We start from the raw sequence: 14,218 nt of genomic DNA on the forward strand, positions 1-14,218 counted from the left end.
AACAGAAAAAAAAGCAATAGCAGGTTCTGGTGAGGTCCTCCTGTGTAGGGGAAGAATTATGAGCATATAAAAAAAACAAACTATGGAATTTCCAAAACTTGAGGAAATAAGACAGGATGCTAAGATAGAGAAGGCCAAAGTGGGGACAGAGGCACGAGCCCAGTGGTTGAGAATGTCCTTTCACCTAAGACCTGCAGTGACTGAAAAAGACCTAATACCTCATCAACTGTGTCCACTAGGTCACCTTCACAGCCCTGTCAATCCTCACCAACCTGCCAGGTGGGAACCCTATCCTTCCCCTGGGGCTCCAAACACAGAGCAGGCAAGTCAGGGTTGGGATTTGCACCTATGTGCTTGGGCCACCAGGCTGTCACAGAATTTTTCTTAAAATGGTCATCCCTCAGTACCCATGGGGTACCAGGACCTCCTGAGGATACCAAAATCCATGGATACTCAAGAGCCTTCGTAGAGAATGGCCTGGTATTTGCATAGAACTTATGCACATTCTCCCATAGAATTTAAATCATCTCTAGATGACTTATAATACCTAATATCATGTAAAAGCTGTGTAAATACTTGCTATACTCCATTGTTTAGGGAATAATGACAAGAAAAGTCTGTACATGTATAGACTTTTTTATTACCATTTTCAATCTGAGTTGGTTGAATCTATAAATATGGAACCTATAACTACGAAGGGCCAGCTGCATAAAATTTTAGGAGACAGCCTCTTCCCAACTGTTCTAAAGACGTTTGCTGGAATGCAGTGGATTTATTTTTAGAAGATTGAAACTGAAGGCATAGGTTTGTTGAGAAGATTCTAGCTTCTGCACACCCAGAGGGTGGCCCGCAACGCCCCTGCCTGCGGTCACCCTGTGCTTTTCCCACTTCTACCCCCACAGCACACAGAGGATGCTAGTTTTCAGGCACGCTTTTGGGAGGACCTCCCAGGTTTCAGCTGTTTTATAATGACAACAGACATGAGCGCCTCAGTCACACAGTGATGCAGCATTTTTACGATGGCCATAAGTGTTCTCATAAAACATCCCTCTTTTGCGCAAAACAACCACCTTCGAACTTTTAAGGCAATTGTGTTGTTTCAATTGGCCAAGAACAATAAATAGCTTCGAAGACCAAAAAAAGTTACCCTGACCCCGATATCTGCATTGTCCTTAGAACTGTGCAGCTGTATTTGTTTTTCCTCCACCAACCAAAGTCAATGTTAAGTAATTTCCCAACCACAACCCAGTTTGCCGAGAATCGACCTCAATTTGCTGTGTCTGACATTTTTATGACCACAGATGTTTTCACATCTTCCCTCAACATCATTCTAGTCTCTCTCTTAGAAACTCTGGTAAATACCTTCACTATGGCCATCTTCATTTTCCTCTGGAGCAGTTATTCTCAGCATGTAAACCACCCTGTCTTTCTAAAAATAGAATTCCAAAGGCCCTGTGTGGAAGGCACTTGGACAGCCTGAGTCACTTGGAGAAGCAGACTCCCAGGCCAGGCTCTCTGCCAGGGGGTCAGGGGCCTGCAGCAAAGCTTGGTCCATGCTGGTCACCGGTCCCCTTGATGTATTTCAGCTACCTCCTGCCACATCTCCTTCCATCCAAACCTGGCCTGGACACCCATGGCATGCGGCACCCCACAGCCAACACAATCCAGCGGGTGTTTAAGATGAGCTTCGTTCCTGTTGGCTTCTGGCAAAGATTTATAGCACGGATGCTGATCAGCTTGGCCGAGATGGACCTGCAGGTAGCTGTGGGTTCTGGGGGGGCACCTGCAGTGCACCCTTGAGAGAGGGAAGATGTCCTGTTTCCCAGTGGGACCAGATTGAAGACTCTTCTCCTTCAGAGATGCCATTGAGCTAGAACCAGGAGGCACAAACTATTTGAACCATCCTATGAATATCATCAGTGTCCACCAGACTTAGAACACCCCTTTAGAGCAGGTGTTCCAATGTCAGCCCACCTCCAAATCATCCAGAAAGCTTGTTCTAATGAGCATACAAGTTGCTGGGCCCCACCCCCAGTGATGTGGCCCAGGACCAAAAATTGGCATTTCTCACTATTCCCCAAGTGATGCCACTGGTCCATGACTTCAGACGCATGGTCTTGCCATCCTGGCTGTACACTAGACTCACCCAGAGGGGCTCTAACAAACACAGACTATTCCCCAGACCATTCATATCAGAATCTTTGGGAACAGGTGTGGTGGCACACACCTGTAATCGCAGCAATTCGAAAGGCTGAGATAAGAGGATCGTAATTTCAAGGCCAGCCTCAACAACATAGCAAGACCCTATCTCAAAAATAAATAAATAGATAAATAAAAGTAAAAGGGCTGGAGATAAGGCTCAATGGTACAGCACTCCTGGTACCCAAAAATAAATGAATAAATAAAATTCCTAGTACAAAAAAAATCAGCATCTTTGGTGGTGGGCACCCAGGTATTGGTATCTTTTAAGGTCTTCTGGTGATTCCACTTTGCAGCCAACCTTGAACACCTGGTCTAGTTACCAAAAAAGACCTAACCTAAGGACTTTTGTCCTGTGGGTTCAGCTAGGGTTATGGAGCAGTAGCCTGCTGTCATTCAACATAAATACTATGGAAATAATATTTGCCCCGAGCAGTGGTTCTCAAATTGGGGTTCCAAATCAGCAGAATTAGCTTGGCATAGTAACATACAAGGAATGCTAATTCTTGCACCCCAATCTAAACCCACTGCCTCAGAAACTCCAGGATGGAGCCCAGCTATCTGATTTGGACAAAGAATTCTGATGCACTCTAAGTTTGTGAACCCTTGGCATAAATCTGGCCTTTTAAATCCTTTTGACATTGATCTCTGTGTGAGCTTACTTTTGCTACTTTCTAATTAGAACACGCTTACTGAATTATAAATTCTTGGCTCCATAAAGCTGTTCTTTGATCTTCCCTTTTTATTAAAGTGGAAGAAAAATAAATGCAGGTACCCGAAAATCAATAGGAACTGTGGCAGCCTGTGTTAGCAGAAAGGAGATTTGTTTATAACGCCTGGAAGGTGCAGTGGGGTGCAGGCACTGTCTCTCCAAGGTTTCATCCTTCCCTCTGCCCTCCCTTTGAACTCTGCATCTAAGTGGGAGGTCACCAGCACCATCATCTTGGGAGGCTGAGCTCACAAGCAGGGCACAGCTGGGTGCTGAGGCAAGCATCCTTCCCAACAGCATCCCCCACCCAAACTTTGGAAAGAAGTTCTATTGAAATTCAGATGAGTGACAGGGGGAAAAAGAGTTCAGTTGCATCTCTAATCAAAGGCATGCAAATTCATACAGCAGAGGATGCCAGTTTTCACCTATCAAATTAGCAAAGAGTGAACCTCAATACCCAGAGGCGGAACATTGGAGGTTAGTGTGTATGATGGTCTCAAGGTTCCAAAAGCCAGTTCCTCTGTAGCAACCAGAGCCTTAAAACCTTCAGCCCCTTCAATCAATAACCCCACAGCTAAATACCTGAATTGAGGAAATCATTTTGAACCAGATAAATCTTTGTGCTTTTTTCATGTCAGCATGCCATATTTGAGGAAGCAAAAGATTGGCATTGATCTAAACGTCCAAAAGAAGGGAATGATTTGAGAAATTACTATACTTCACAGCTTTAGCAAAATGAATGTTAAGTGAGTTTTTTAAAAAATATTTTTTAGTTGCCAGTGGAATTTTTTACTTTTTCTTTATTTATATGTGGTGCTAAGGATCGAACCCAGGGCCTCACACATGCCAGGCAAGCGCTCTACCACTGAGCCACAACCCTGGTTCCGAGTGAATTTTTAATGACATGGGAAAAGTGATGTTTTTTAAAAGTATACTTTTTTTTTTTCAGTACTGGAGATTGAACCCAGGACCTCACATGCAGTGGACAGACAGACAAGCACTCTACTCTGAGCCACATCCTCAGCCCAAAATTATACTAGAATTAGAAATACAGGGCTGGGGTTGTAGCTCAGTAGTAGAGTACTTACCTCGCATGCATGAGGCATATATAAAAACAAATAAATTTTACTTTGATCCTCAGCAACATATAAAAATAAATAAAATAAAGATAATCTTAAAAAAGAAAAGAAATACAACATAGGCTGTTTTTTAAATGTATATGTAAATTTTTTAAAATCCTGGAATGCTAGGTAACTAAATATTAATGACTTGTCTTCTGGGTGTTAAATTGTTGTTTTATTGTCTCTCATGTTTTTCTGCCTTGCCCACATTTCTAACATAAATTTTTACTTGTGAAGCCAGAGAGGGAAAAGATTTTTTTAAAAAGAAAAGTCTATTTTCAATCGTTTGGAAAATCTGTTCCCAGGGTACCCAGGAGACCCCTACAGATCATGCAGCGTTTAATTTGGCAGCAGGGATGAGCGGCAGGCGTGGGAGGAGAGGGTGGGAAGCCCATGGTGATTTATCAAGATGAGGCCGCCCAGGCCTCGTTAGAGCTCTGCGCAGGGCCAGCGGCGAGCACGGAATGCTTAAGCAGGGTCTTTTCTGTCTGTCTTTCAGCTTTTTGAAAACAAGAAGAATACTAAAAGCAGGAACAGAAAAGTCACCATTTACAGTTTCACAGGAAACCAGAGAAATCGCTGTAGCACATTCAGAGTGAAAAGAAATCAGACCATCTATTGGCAGGAGGGGCTTCTGGTCACTTTTGATGGGGGCTACCTCAGGTAGGAACATCTGGAAGCCCACCAGCCCAGCTCAGCAAGGTGCTGGGACAAGGATCCCCACAACAGCCCCCTGGGCAAAGCCTCACTCTCACCAGAGTGCTCCCGAGAGGGGTTCCTCACGGCAGCTTGCTGCAAATGCAAGAGCCCCTCTGTGAATGTCCCGAGGTCCCCGTCTTCTCACCCTTTCCATACTCCTTTTGCAGGACTGGAATGGTCAGAGCAGATGTGGCAGCCACAGCCCAGGACTTGAGGGAAATGGGCAGCCACTGAGCTAGCAATAAGAACAGTGGGCACCTCCCACAGTCACTGTGGTGGGACCACCAGCCCACCCCCTTGTTCTGAGAGAAACCAGACGAGTGGGCGCGAGGGATCCTCAGCTTCGATCCCACGCTGGGGCCTAACAAGTTGACAAGATGCTCTTTCTCTTCTTTTTTATGTATTAATTAATTTATTTAGAGACACACACATGAAGTTAGCTCAACAGACTTAATGAATGATCAACGCACAAGATTATTTAATATTTACCATGAATTTTTCCAAAGAATCCTTAGCTGTGTGAGAAGATACCGTGAAGATGTTCTTGCTTTAAAGCTCACCATTACCATGGCGGATGAGACCACGGTGGCTCAGAGAGAGAAGGGACTCCGTCGGGGTCCCATCTGAGCGTCAGAGCCCACCCTGAGCATCCTGACAGCAAAGTCCTCCTCCTTATGGCCACGTCACTGTGGTGGGGATGACGTGGGGAAGGAGATGAGGGCAAGACAGACCCACAAACACAAGTGCCCAGCAGAGGGATCTCCTAGCAGTCCTGCAGGGCATGGGGCCCCCTCCAGGTCCCTAGGGCGGGGTCCACCTTGGAGATCACCCAAGTCACCTCAGCAGACTCACAATGGTCTCCTTTTCATTTCTGGGCTGCAGCGTGGAATCCTCTGATGTGAACTGGAAAAAGAAGAAAAGTGGAGGGATTAAAATCATTTGCCAGTCGGAAATGAGGGACTTCTCAGCAATGGCTTTTATCACGGATCATGTCAATTCCCTGATCGATCAGTGGTTTCCTGGTAAGAGAACTTTCTTGAACCAAGCCTTTGACCATCCTTTTATTTCTTTATAAACCAGATGGGGCTGTGCCTTTGGGGAAATTGAAATTCCACTAGGATTCAGACCAAGAAAACCAGTGTGTGTTAGGGGAGGTGGGGGGTGGCCCTTTGGTAAGGGACCTAACCCCAGGGGACTCGGGCTCTGGGCTTGGGCAGGGAATGCCGTGAGAAGGTGTGGACTGGGCCCCTCGGAGAATGTGCCAGCACTCGGGCCCCTGGGAAGAGAGGTGACTCTGGATCCCACGTGTGGCCCAAGGACATGCTCCATGTGAGTCAAGTGTGGCCACTGCACACAGTGAAGACAGAGGGTCTGAAGTTAGAGGGGGCTGGCAGACGGAGGCCCACCCCTGGCAGGGGGAAGGGAGCAGCAGAGCTGAGGGCACCTGTCCTTCCCCGCCTCCCCGACTCCTCAGTGGTAAGCAGCCTCCCACATGGCCCTTCTCAGACCCTTTGGATCAGCTTTGTCATTGACGTTCAACCAAAGAAAATACTTTTTGAAGTGCTGTTGAGGTCCTCTGTTTGTTTTGTTACTGGAGTGGAGACAAACACCCAGAGGGGCCGCAGGGAAGAGGTTGTCAGGGGTGATGGGGCGGAGACGAGAGACCGGTGAGCTCTCCCTCAGGCTCTGAAAACTGGAGGCCAAGCCAGTGCAGAGCAGGTTTGGGATCCCAGTGAACCAACTACCTGTTCAAACAAGTCCCTCGGCCTCTCTGAGCCACTTCCTCACCTGCCCAAGACCCCTGCATCCAAAAGACAGCATCAGGAAAAGTGCTTACAGAAGTGGCAGGGTGTTGCTGAATACACATTCCAGCCACTAGGGTCTGGTTTCCTTGGCGGCTGGGGCCCCTTGGGTACTGGCAGGAGGGTAACCTACAAGGAGCAATGGCTTAGAGAGGGGCTTTCAAAGAACCCTGTTTAATATGTGATTTGTGAGAATCTGGGGGCTCTTGGCTATCCAAGGGGGGGCGGGCCCTTGGCCCACATCAGCCCTCTGGCACTTTGCAGCTCCCCATCCAATAGTGCCCCCCACCTTCAGATGCTGGGAAATTTGACCCAGTGCCACCAGCCAGTGGCCAAGAGCCACTCCCAGCAGGATGCCTGTGGAAGTCAAATGTACACAGGAAGTTGTAGGCATTCCCCTCTAACCCTGCACAGAGCAGGTCATTGGCCAGCCCCAAGGGTGCCAATGTTTCTTTGCACCAATCAGAGGCACACAGAAAAGTTATGTCCTCTGCTCAGGGAAACCCATGTCAGATGACTAGATTTGTCTACTGTCCTTTGTACTCATGATTCCCCCTCCCTGTATTGCTCTTCTAGAAAGCATCATAGTAGTTTCAAGTCTCTTGTGTCTAATATTAAGAATGTTCCTTATGCCAGCTGTGTTTGGATGGCTGGAGTATAGCTCAGATCCAGCCCCAGCCATGAAGGTGGGGTTCCTGGTCTCCTTCTCACCCTGCTCCACCAGCCTCTCCATGGGTGCATGGTTTCAAGGCCCCTGCTCAGGATCAAAACCACCAGGCAGCTCTTAGGTGCATCTTCACCTACTCCCAGGGAACATCTTTCAAGATGAACAATAGCACTGTCTAAAAAGGCACTGAGTTTTGGACTCATGATGAACATGGATGTTCACAATGAACAATGGCACTCAGTTTTGGACTCTCCCTGGGATCCAGGCAGGGGCGGCCGGACCCCTGCTGTGAAGGTACACTTGGCCCAGTTTACAAGGTGCTTGTTATTCAGGAGACCCACCTGCAGCCACCTTACCTCGTGTGAGCTCTCCTTCTCTGTCCCCATTTAGCCCTGACAGCCACAGAAAGTGATGGGACGCCTCTCATGGAGCAGTATGTGCCCTGCCCTGTCTGTGAGACCTCCTGGGCCCAGCACAAGGATCCCAGTGAGAAATCAGAAGGCGTGCAGTACTTCGACATGGAAGACTGTGTGCTGACGGCCATCGAGCGGGACTTTATCACCTGCCCTAGACACCCAGACCTCCCTGTGCCACTCCAGGAACTGGTGCCCGAGTTGTTCATGACAGACTTCCCAGCCAGGTATGCTTCCAGGGCCCCTCCCAGGACACAGGTGCAGGTCACAGGGCTATGCTTCTAGCCATGCAGGTGCCCATCAGTCCCAGGGCAGACCCCTTCCATTAGGTCACTCCGTGGTGGCCAACTTGAGGTGGCAGCCATTGCTTCCCATCAGATCCCAGGTCTCCATCCTAAAAGGGAACCAGGAGGGAACCTAAAAGGGAACTAGCCTAAACATGCCCAGTTGGGCACCTCGCAGGTGAAGCTATCTGGGACCACTGCCCTTTCTTCCCCTCTCATGAGCTAGAGCTCCTTACTGCTGAACTAGTCCTCACTTCTAGTTCCTATCTCTCTGCCAGCTAGAAGAATGGAAGGTAAAGAGATGTGCTCCAGCCCCTTAGGAAGGAAAATGCTCCCAAACCTAGTCTCATTTTACTCTTTGGGCAAATTCTTATTCCCAACTGCAGCCCCAAGGCTGAGCATTTGGTCCCCTAACTGCTCTACAGTTGATTCTATCCCTGCTCATGACTGATAACTGGGAGAAGATGCTGGAGGAAGTATTCTGTGGTCCCACCCAATTGGTAATGGCAACAAAATCCAAGTCCTCAGTAAAACATGGCATCTTCTTTGGTGGATAGGAAACCAAATCTGTGATTTGGTCTCCCTGGAGATGATTAGCTATCAAGTGGCTCCCAGCATTTTGGAGTTCTAAAGTTCTATTGATTTCTCACTGAAAGGCATGCATGCTGTATCTGGTTTCTTTAAAGAACACTAAATTCTCCCCCTTTTTTCCACAAGAATATTTGCATTCTCATATTTTCTACATCACTTCAAGCAGATGTGGAATACTCTGTGAATTTGCAGAATTGGGTTCCAAAGCATGCTTCTGGCTGACTGTTAAATTGAGGAGGAGTGGGGGTAGAGTTCAGTGATAGAGCACGTGCTTAGCCTGCATGAGGCCCAGGTTCCATCCCCAGCACCAAAAGTATAGTAGTAACTAAACGAAGGAAATGCATCCTACATTAGATTATTCCAGCAGTTCTTTTTATCATCCCCAATAATCTCACAAATGAACGTATGTGACAGATGCCACTCTTGCAAAATGACTTCCCTTCATTCCTAGATCTTTAACATGAGGAGGATTCTTAGTTCTCAGAGATATATATACACACATGTATGTATATATATGTGTGTATATACATAAATACAATCTGATAAAATATCAGGTTGATATTTTTAGGGAGGTGCCCAATTAGAGACCCCCTCAAATTTTTGGATTTTCATTTGTTGTACTTTGCTATGTTTACGTCTTAGCTTAGAGACCCCAACTGAATGTGGAATTCACTGTGTGGAATTTGAAAAGCCAGATTGTACTGTTCCTGTTGGTTTGAATCAAATCAGGCTGTAGCAGAATTCTGAAATTAAGTTATTTGACAGGAAATTGGAAACTTTGACAATCTGAATAGGATTCACAGTTCAACAGAGGTGCTCCAGACTTCATCTGGGGCCCAACTACAGCCCCAAACCATCACACCCCCCAAATTTGGAGTTTGGCAGGCAGAACTCTGCCCTGTGGCTCCTACAAGAGCATGCACTCCCTGAGTCTGTGCAAGTCCCAACAGAAAGCCCCTGAGGGATCCCCAGTGTTCCCCAGCTCCCCATGGCCAACCTAGGTGAGAGGTGGTTTTGTTGCGTGCTTGGAGAACAACTCCAGCCCATCTTTTGTGATGCCCCTAAGGGCTGCAGTGGGTGTAGAGGGTGATGTGATTGAGCTGTGCAGTCTGAACAACCACAAACCTGTTCCTAAAGTCATGGAAAACAACCCCAGCTGCAGGCCAGGCCAGTGGGGCCAGGAAGGCTCAGGTGAGGGCTTCCCCCTGCCTGGACGGGGCACCTGCCAGGGTGCTGGGGAACTCAGGTGAACTTCAGCAGGTTGGCTGCCTTCTCCTCCCTTCTTGGCTCCCTGCTTTGCCTTTTCACTGTAATGTTTCTGAAAAGAAAGAGGAGTCTCAAGGAATGAGAAGCAGACTCTGAAAATCCTGGCAACAGCGCAGACCTGGGGTAACGAAGAGCACCCATGAAGGCCCAGGCCTTGCATGCCAGCCCTAGAGCCCCTGAGCATCAAAGCCCACAGAGGACCTGCCATCCTGCCCCTTCTGCCCTGGCCTCCATCTGGGCTGCCAGGAAGGCTCTAGGCCACTGGTCCATGAAGCTCTGGCCTTCTAAGTCAAGATCCTCCACTCCCCAGGAATCTGCAGAGAAGGCCAAGTCCAGGAGCAACTGCTAGTATTTTCAAAAGCCTGGTAGAAATCTCTCTTCACTAGGATTAGCACACAGAGACCAGTGAGGTGGCTGACGCTCCCTGCCCTTGGGTGAAATCGGGAAAGTGGGGACCCTGGCCAGGCAGCACATGGCAGCATATACAGTCTTGGCATAATAAAAAGTAGAGAGACAACTTCAGTGTGAGGAAGTCCGAGGGATGCTAACTGTCCAAGCACAAAATCTTTCAGAGTAAAACATCCAAAGGGATCCTTGTTCTGTACCCACCATTTTTGGTACCCTCAGCCTGGTGTCGTCAAAATGTCCTGGTTATCTCCTATTATGAGCCCACTTCACAGAGGGAGGGACTGAGGTTTGGCAAGGTATGGTTTGCCCACTGGCATGTGGCAGGTCCAGGGTTAACCCAGATTGGTCCATCCTCACAGATGGCTTGAACTGTGACTCTCACGTGGGGAACAAATGACCTGGCCTAGGACCCTGGGTGTGGTCATTGGGTTGACCCTGAGCTGTGTATGTTGCAGGCTCTTCCTGGAGAACAGCAAGCTGGAGCACAATGAGGACGAGAGCAGCATCCTGGGCCAAGGTGGCAGTGGCACTGTCATCTACCGAGCCCGGTACCAGGGCCAGCCTGTGGCTGTGAAGCAATTCCACATCAAGAAATTTAAGAATTTTGCTAATGTTCCAGCAGGTAACAGGGGCCCTACCATAACACTACTTTTTCCCCAGATATTTGCTTTCTCTGGTCAAACTCCCTGCCATCTCAGGGGCACCTGAGGTGACACACATATGGTACAGGAGGCAAGGAGGGTGGGCAAGGCCAGTGTGGGTCCCAAGGCAGCTCTGCTTAAGGCCAAGCCATGTGAGGCCTAGGGGTCACTCTTTGAGATGAGTCTCCTGTCTAGCCAAGACCCTCCGAGAACAGAGACCACCTTCCTATCTATCTGCTCTGAGCCAGGCATAGGCACAGAGCATAGGAAGGTGGGCACTCCCAGTGGATGAATTGGAATGCTTCTCCCCTACTGCCCAACCACAAAAAAAGGAGCTTCCTCTTGCCCACCTTAGAGGCAGCATACTCAGCCCCAAGCATCATGGATGGTTCAGGAATTTTCTCCACCAAGAAGAACCCATCACCATTTGTCTTAGTCCTGTTCTGCTGCTGTAACGATACCACATGCTGGGGATTACTAAGCAACAGAAACGTACTCAGCTTGTGGTCCTAGAGGTTGGGAGGCCCAAGAGGGTGGCTCTGGCATCGGGTAGGGCCTTTGAAGGTTAAGAAAGTCTGAGAGCCAGACAGCAAAAGGGGAGCCGAACTTTATTTTATAATGAGCCTATTTCTGTGATAATACTCCACTCCTGAGACAGCCACAGGAATCCACTTGTGAAGACAGAGCCCTCTTGACTTTGTCACCTCTTATGAGGCTCCAGCTTTCACACTGTTGCATTGAGAATGAAGCTCTCAACATGTGAACTTCAGGGAACATGTTCCAACTATGGTACCATGTAATGCCCAGCCAGTCCTCCATCCAGCCTGCTGAAAATTATATTTTCCACTGCCCCTGGCTCAGAATAGGTCAACTGTGTGGTCATAAAGCTAATTTATACTCCGGGTAGCAAAATTAAAATCACAGACAAATATACAGAACATAGAAAGGAAGAGAGAAACTTGTAATTGTCTGAAGAGACTGTGACTTTCTGCATAGAAGATCTAACAGACTTGGTTGACAAATGTCAGAGCCAATCAGGGTTTCCTGAAATTGCTAGACGTGAGAAGAGCATCTGAATTCAGCAGTGTCCCTACATACAACAAGGACCCATTAGCAAACGTGCTCCATGATAAAAACCATAAAATAAAAACCATGTGGTATCAAGGAATAACCAGTGTATCATTCCATTTAGTTCTCCTCTGAATCCCAACAGGGCGTATCTACATGTAATTTGATTAACTGTAAAATGCACGTGCAATGAGAAAATCCTAGAACTGAGAACATTGACAACAGAAGACAAAGCGCAGAGGACTGCCCTGAAAATGTCATGACGTGAATCTGCAGACATTAAGGCCATTTCCTTCTGGGGCAGGCCTAGGCCTGCACAGGCAGGGAGCTGGCAGACTGCAGAGATGATGTAGCAGGTCAGGGGAGACAGACACGCCAAATGGAGTGCAGATTTGAATCTGATTGCACACCATAAATTTCTAATGGGTTAAGGACCCAATGTGGAAAACAAAACCTTTATACTTAAGAACCAAGTGGCTGCACACACATAGATCTGGCACAGCCAGTGCCTTCGATCACCCAGATTGTCATGCTGTTTGAACTCTCACCCCCAACAATCACTTACTATAACGTATAAACACAGAGGAGAGACAGAATCAAGAGGACAAGACAGACAGAACACAAGAGGACAAACAGGGCCTACATGCACCCTGCCTGGTGGCCTTGGGCCCAGCTGATTCTGTGTATGCTGGTCACACCCGGCGGGCAGTGTCCTGACCCCTCCAGGGTCTCATGCAGGCTGTCAGAATTTTAAGGGTATTGGAAGAAATTTACAGTGTAGGGTTGGAAATCACCCACCATCTCCCAGACCTGTCTGCTCTGGCCTGAGATGTCTGTCACAGGCCAGTGGCCCTGGGCTCTGCTGGTTTCCACCTTCAGGGATCCTGGCTACTAGCAGCGACCTAAGCCTCAGCATCCTTAAGGGGACAGAGGAAGGGGCCTTGTTAAGGGGACTTGTTCCAGACATTGCCTGACTCAGCTGCTGAGTGAGATGCCACGGATGCAAAAGAAAGAAGACATAATTGGGACTCCTGGGTAGCTGACCATGGGTCTGGGGTGAGAGCCCTCTCTGGTGACAAGGGTGGGCACATGTGGCAGTCCTCCATCAAGAGGGCCAGGTGGGCCTTAGTGGAGGGCCACATTTAGTGCTTGAAAAGGAGGGGGCTTAGCATCAGCCCACGGTACCACCCCTTGGTGCCAAATCTGGGCCCTGACATTGCAATCCCTTATTCAGTGTGTGCCTTAAGATGTGAATCCCTGCCCCACCTGACCCCTCCCATCCTGCGAGACCCCCCATGTCATGTGGCCCTTGGGAGGCTGCCTCACCCATGTCCAAGCCCTTTGTCTTCCCTGGGTGGCTGAAGGCCGTGCTGTCCCCCAACAGACACCATGTTGAGGCACCTGCGGGCCACAGATGCCATGAAGAACTTCTCGGAGTTCCGGCAGGAGGCCAGCATGCTGCACGCCCTGCAGCACCCCTGCATCGTGTCGCTCATCGGCATCAGCATCCACCCGCTCTGCTTCGCCCTGGAGCTCGCCCCGCTCAGCAGCCTCAACACGGTACTATCTGAGAACGCTAAAGGTACGGGCCACTCAGAGGACAGCCTCCAGGGGGTTGCCTGGGCCCTGCCTCCAGGAGGCCACCAGGGCAGTGGGGCTGGCAGGGCAGGCCTCAGGGAGGCCGTGGGCCCAAGGCCTCCCCCCAGCCTGACCCGGCTGTCTGGGTACAAAAGTAGAGAGCCACAGGTGGTCTCAGTGACCCAGTCCCATGGCAAGGCTCCCCACCAGGCCTAAACCCTTGATGGTGACGTTGGTAGGGCCTGAGGACCTCACACTCTAGAGTCACAGAACCAGGTTCCAAGTCCAGGTTGCCATAACTTGCTATTTTACTTTCCTATAAGAGAGATAATAATAGCCCCCAGGGAGGGCATCAAGCTTAAAATGAGGCAGTCCTGGGTGGGCCCAAATTATAGCAGCTGGCACCCCAAGCCCACCAGCTACGAAACTAAATCCCTTCTCTGACTAAGGCACTGTGCTGCCCACCATTGTCAAGTCTGAGACCCTGGGTTCCGTTGTGTCATATCTGAATCTTTTAAGAAATTTAAAAGGAATTTACCTTGAGAAATGCTGGCTAAACTCCAAAGAGCTGCCAAAAGAATGAAAGTTGGTAACTTTGGACTAAAGAAGAAATGGTATTAAAATCAGTCTCTTCTCCCTCCGTGAAAAGGAAAAATTTTAAATGAACTTCTTGTATCTGCAGCTCTGTTCTCAAGAGCGAGACCACCCTGACCTGAAATGAACTAATGGGATTTTGAATCCTTGCCCTTATAGTGAAAACACCAGCAATTCC

At 48.6% G+C, this 14,218-nt stretch overlaps 1 protein-coding gene across 1 annotated transcript in view; it reads left to right on the forward strand.

Moving 5' to 3' along the window:
- The window catches only part of Lrrk1 (leucine rich repeat kinase 1), a 153,309-nt gene that overhangs the window by 123,613 nt on the left and 15,478 nt on the right, over positions 1-14,218 (forward strand). Inside the window, exons 21-26 of the mRNA XM_076851422.2 lie at positions 1,587-1,758; positions 4,529-4,692; positions 5,611-5,750; positions 7,588-7,837; positions 10,615-10,781; positions 13,253-13,450. Coding sequence (XP_076707537.2) covers positions 1,587-1,758; positions 4,529-4,692; positions 5,611-5,750; positions 7,588-7,837; positions 10,615-10,781; positions 13,253-13,450 — 1,091 coding nt within the window. The remainder of the gene's footprint in view (positions 1-1,586; positions 1,759-4,528; positions 4,693-5,610; positions 5,751-7,587; positions 7,838-10,614; positions 10,782-13,252; positions 13,451-14,218) is intronic.

The sequence above is a fragment of the Callospermophilus lateralis genome, chromosome 3 (genome assembly GCF_048772815.1).
Source record: "Callospermophilus lateralis isolate mCalLat2 chromosome 3, mCalLat2.hap1, whole genome shotgun sequence".
Lineage (NCBI taxonomy): Eukaryota > Metazoa > Chordata > Mammalia > Rodentia > Sciuridae > Callospermophilus > Callospermophilus lateralis.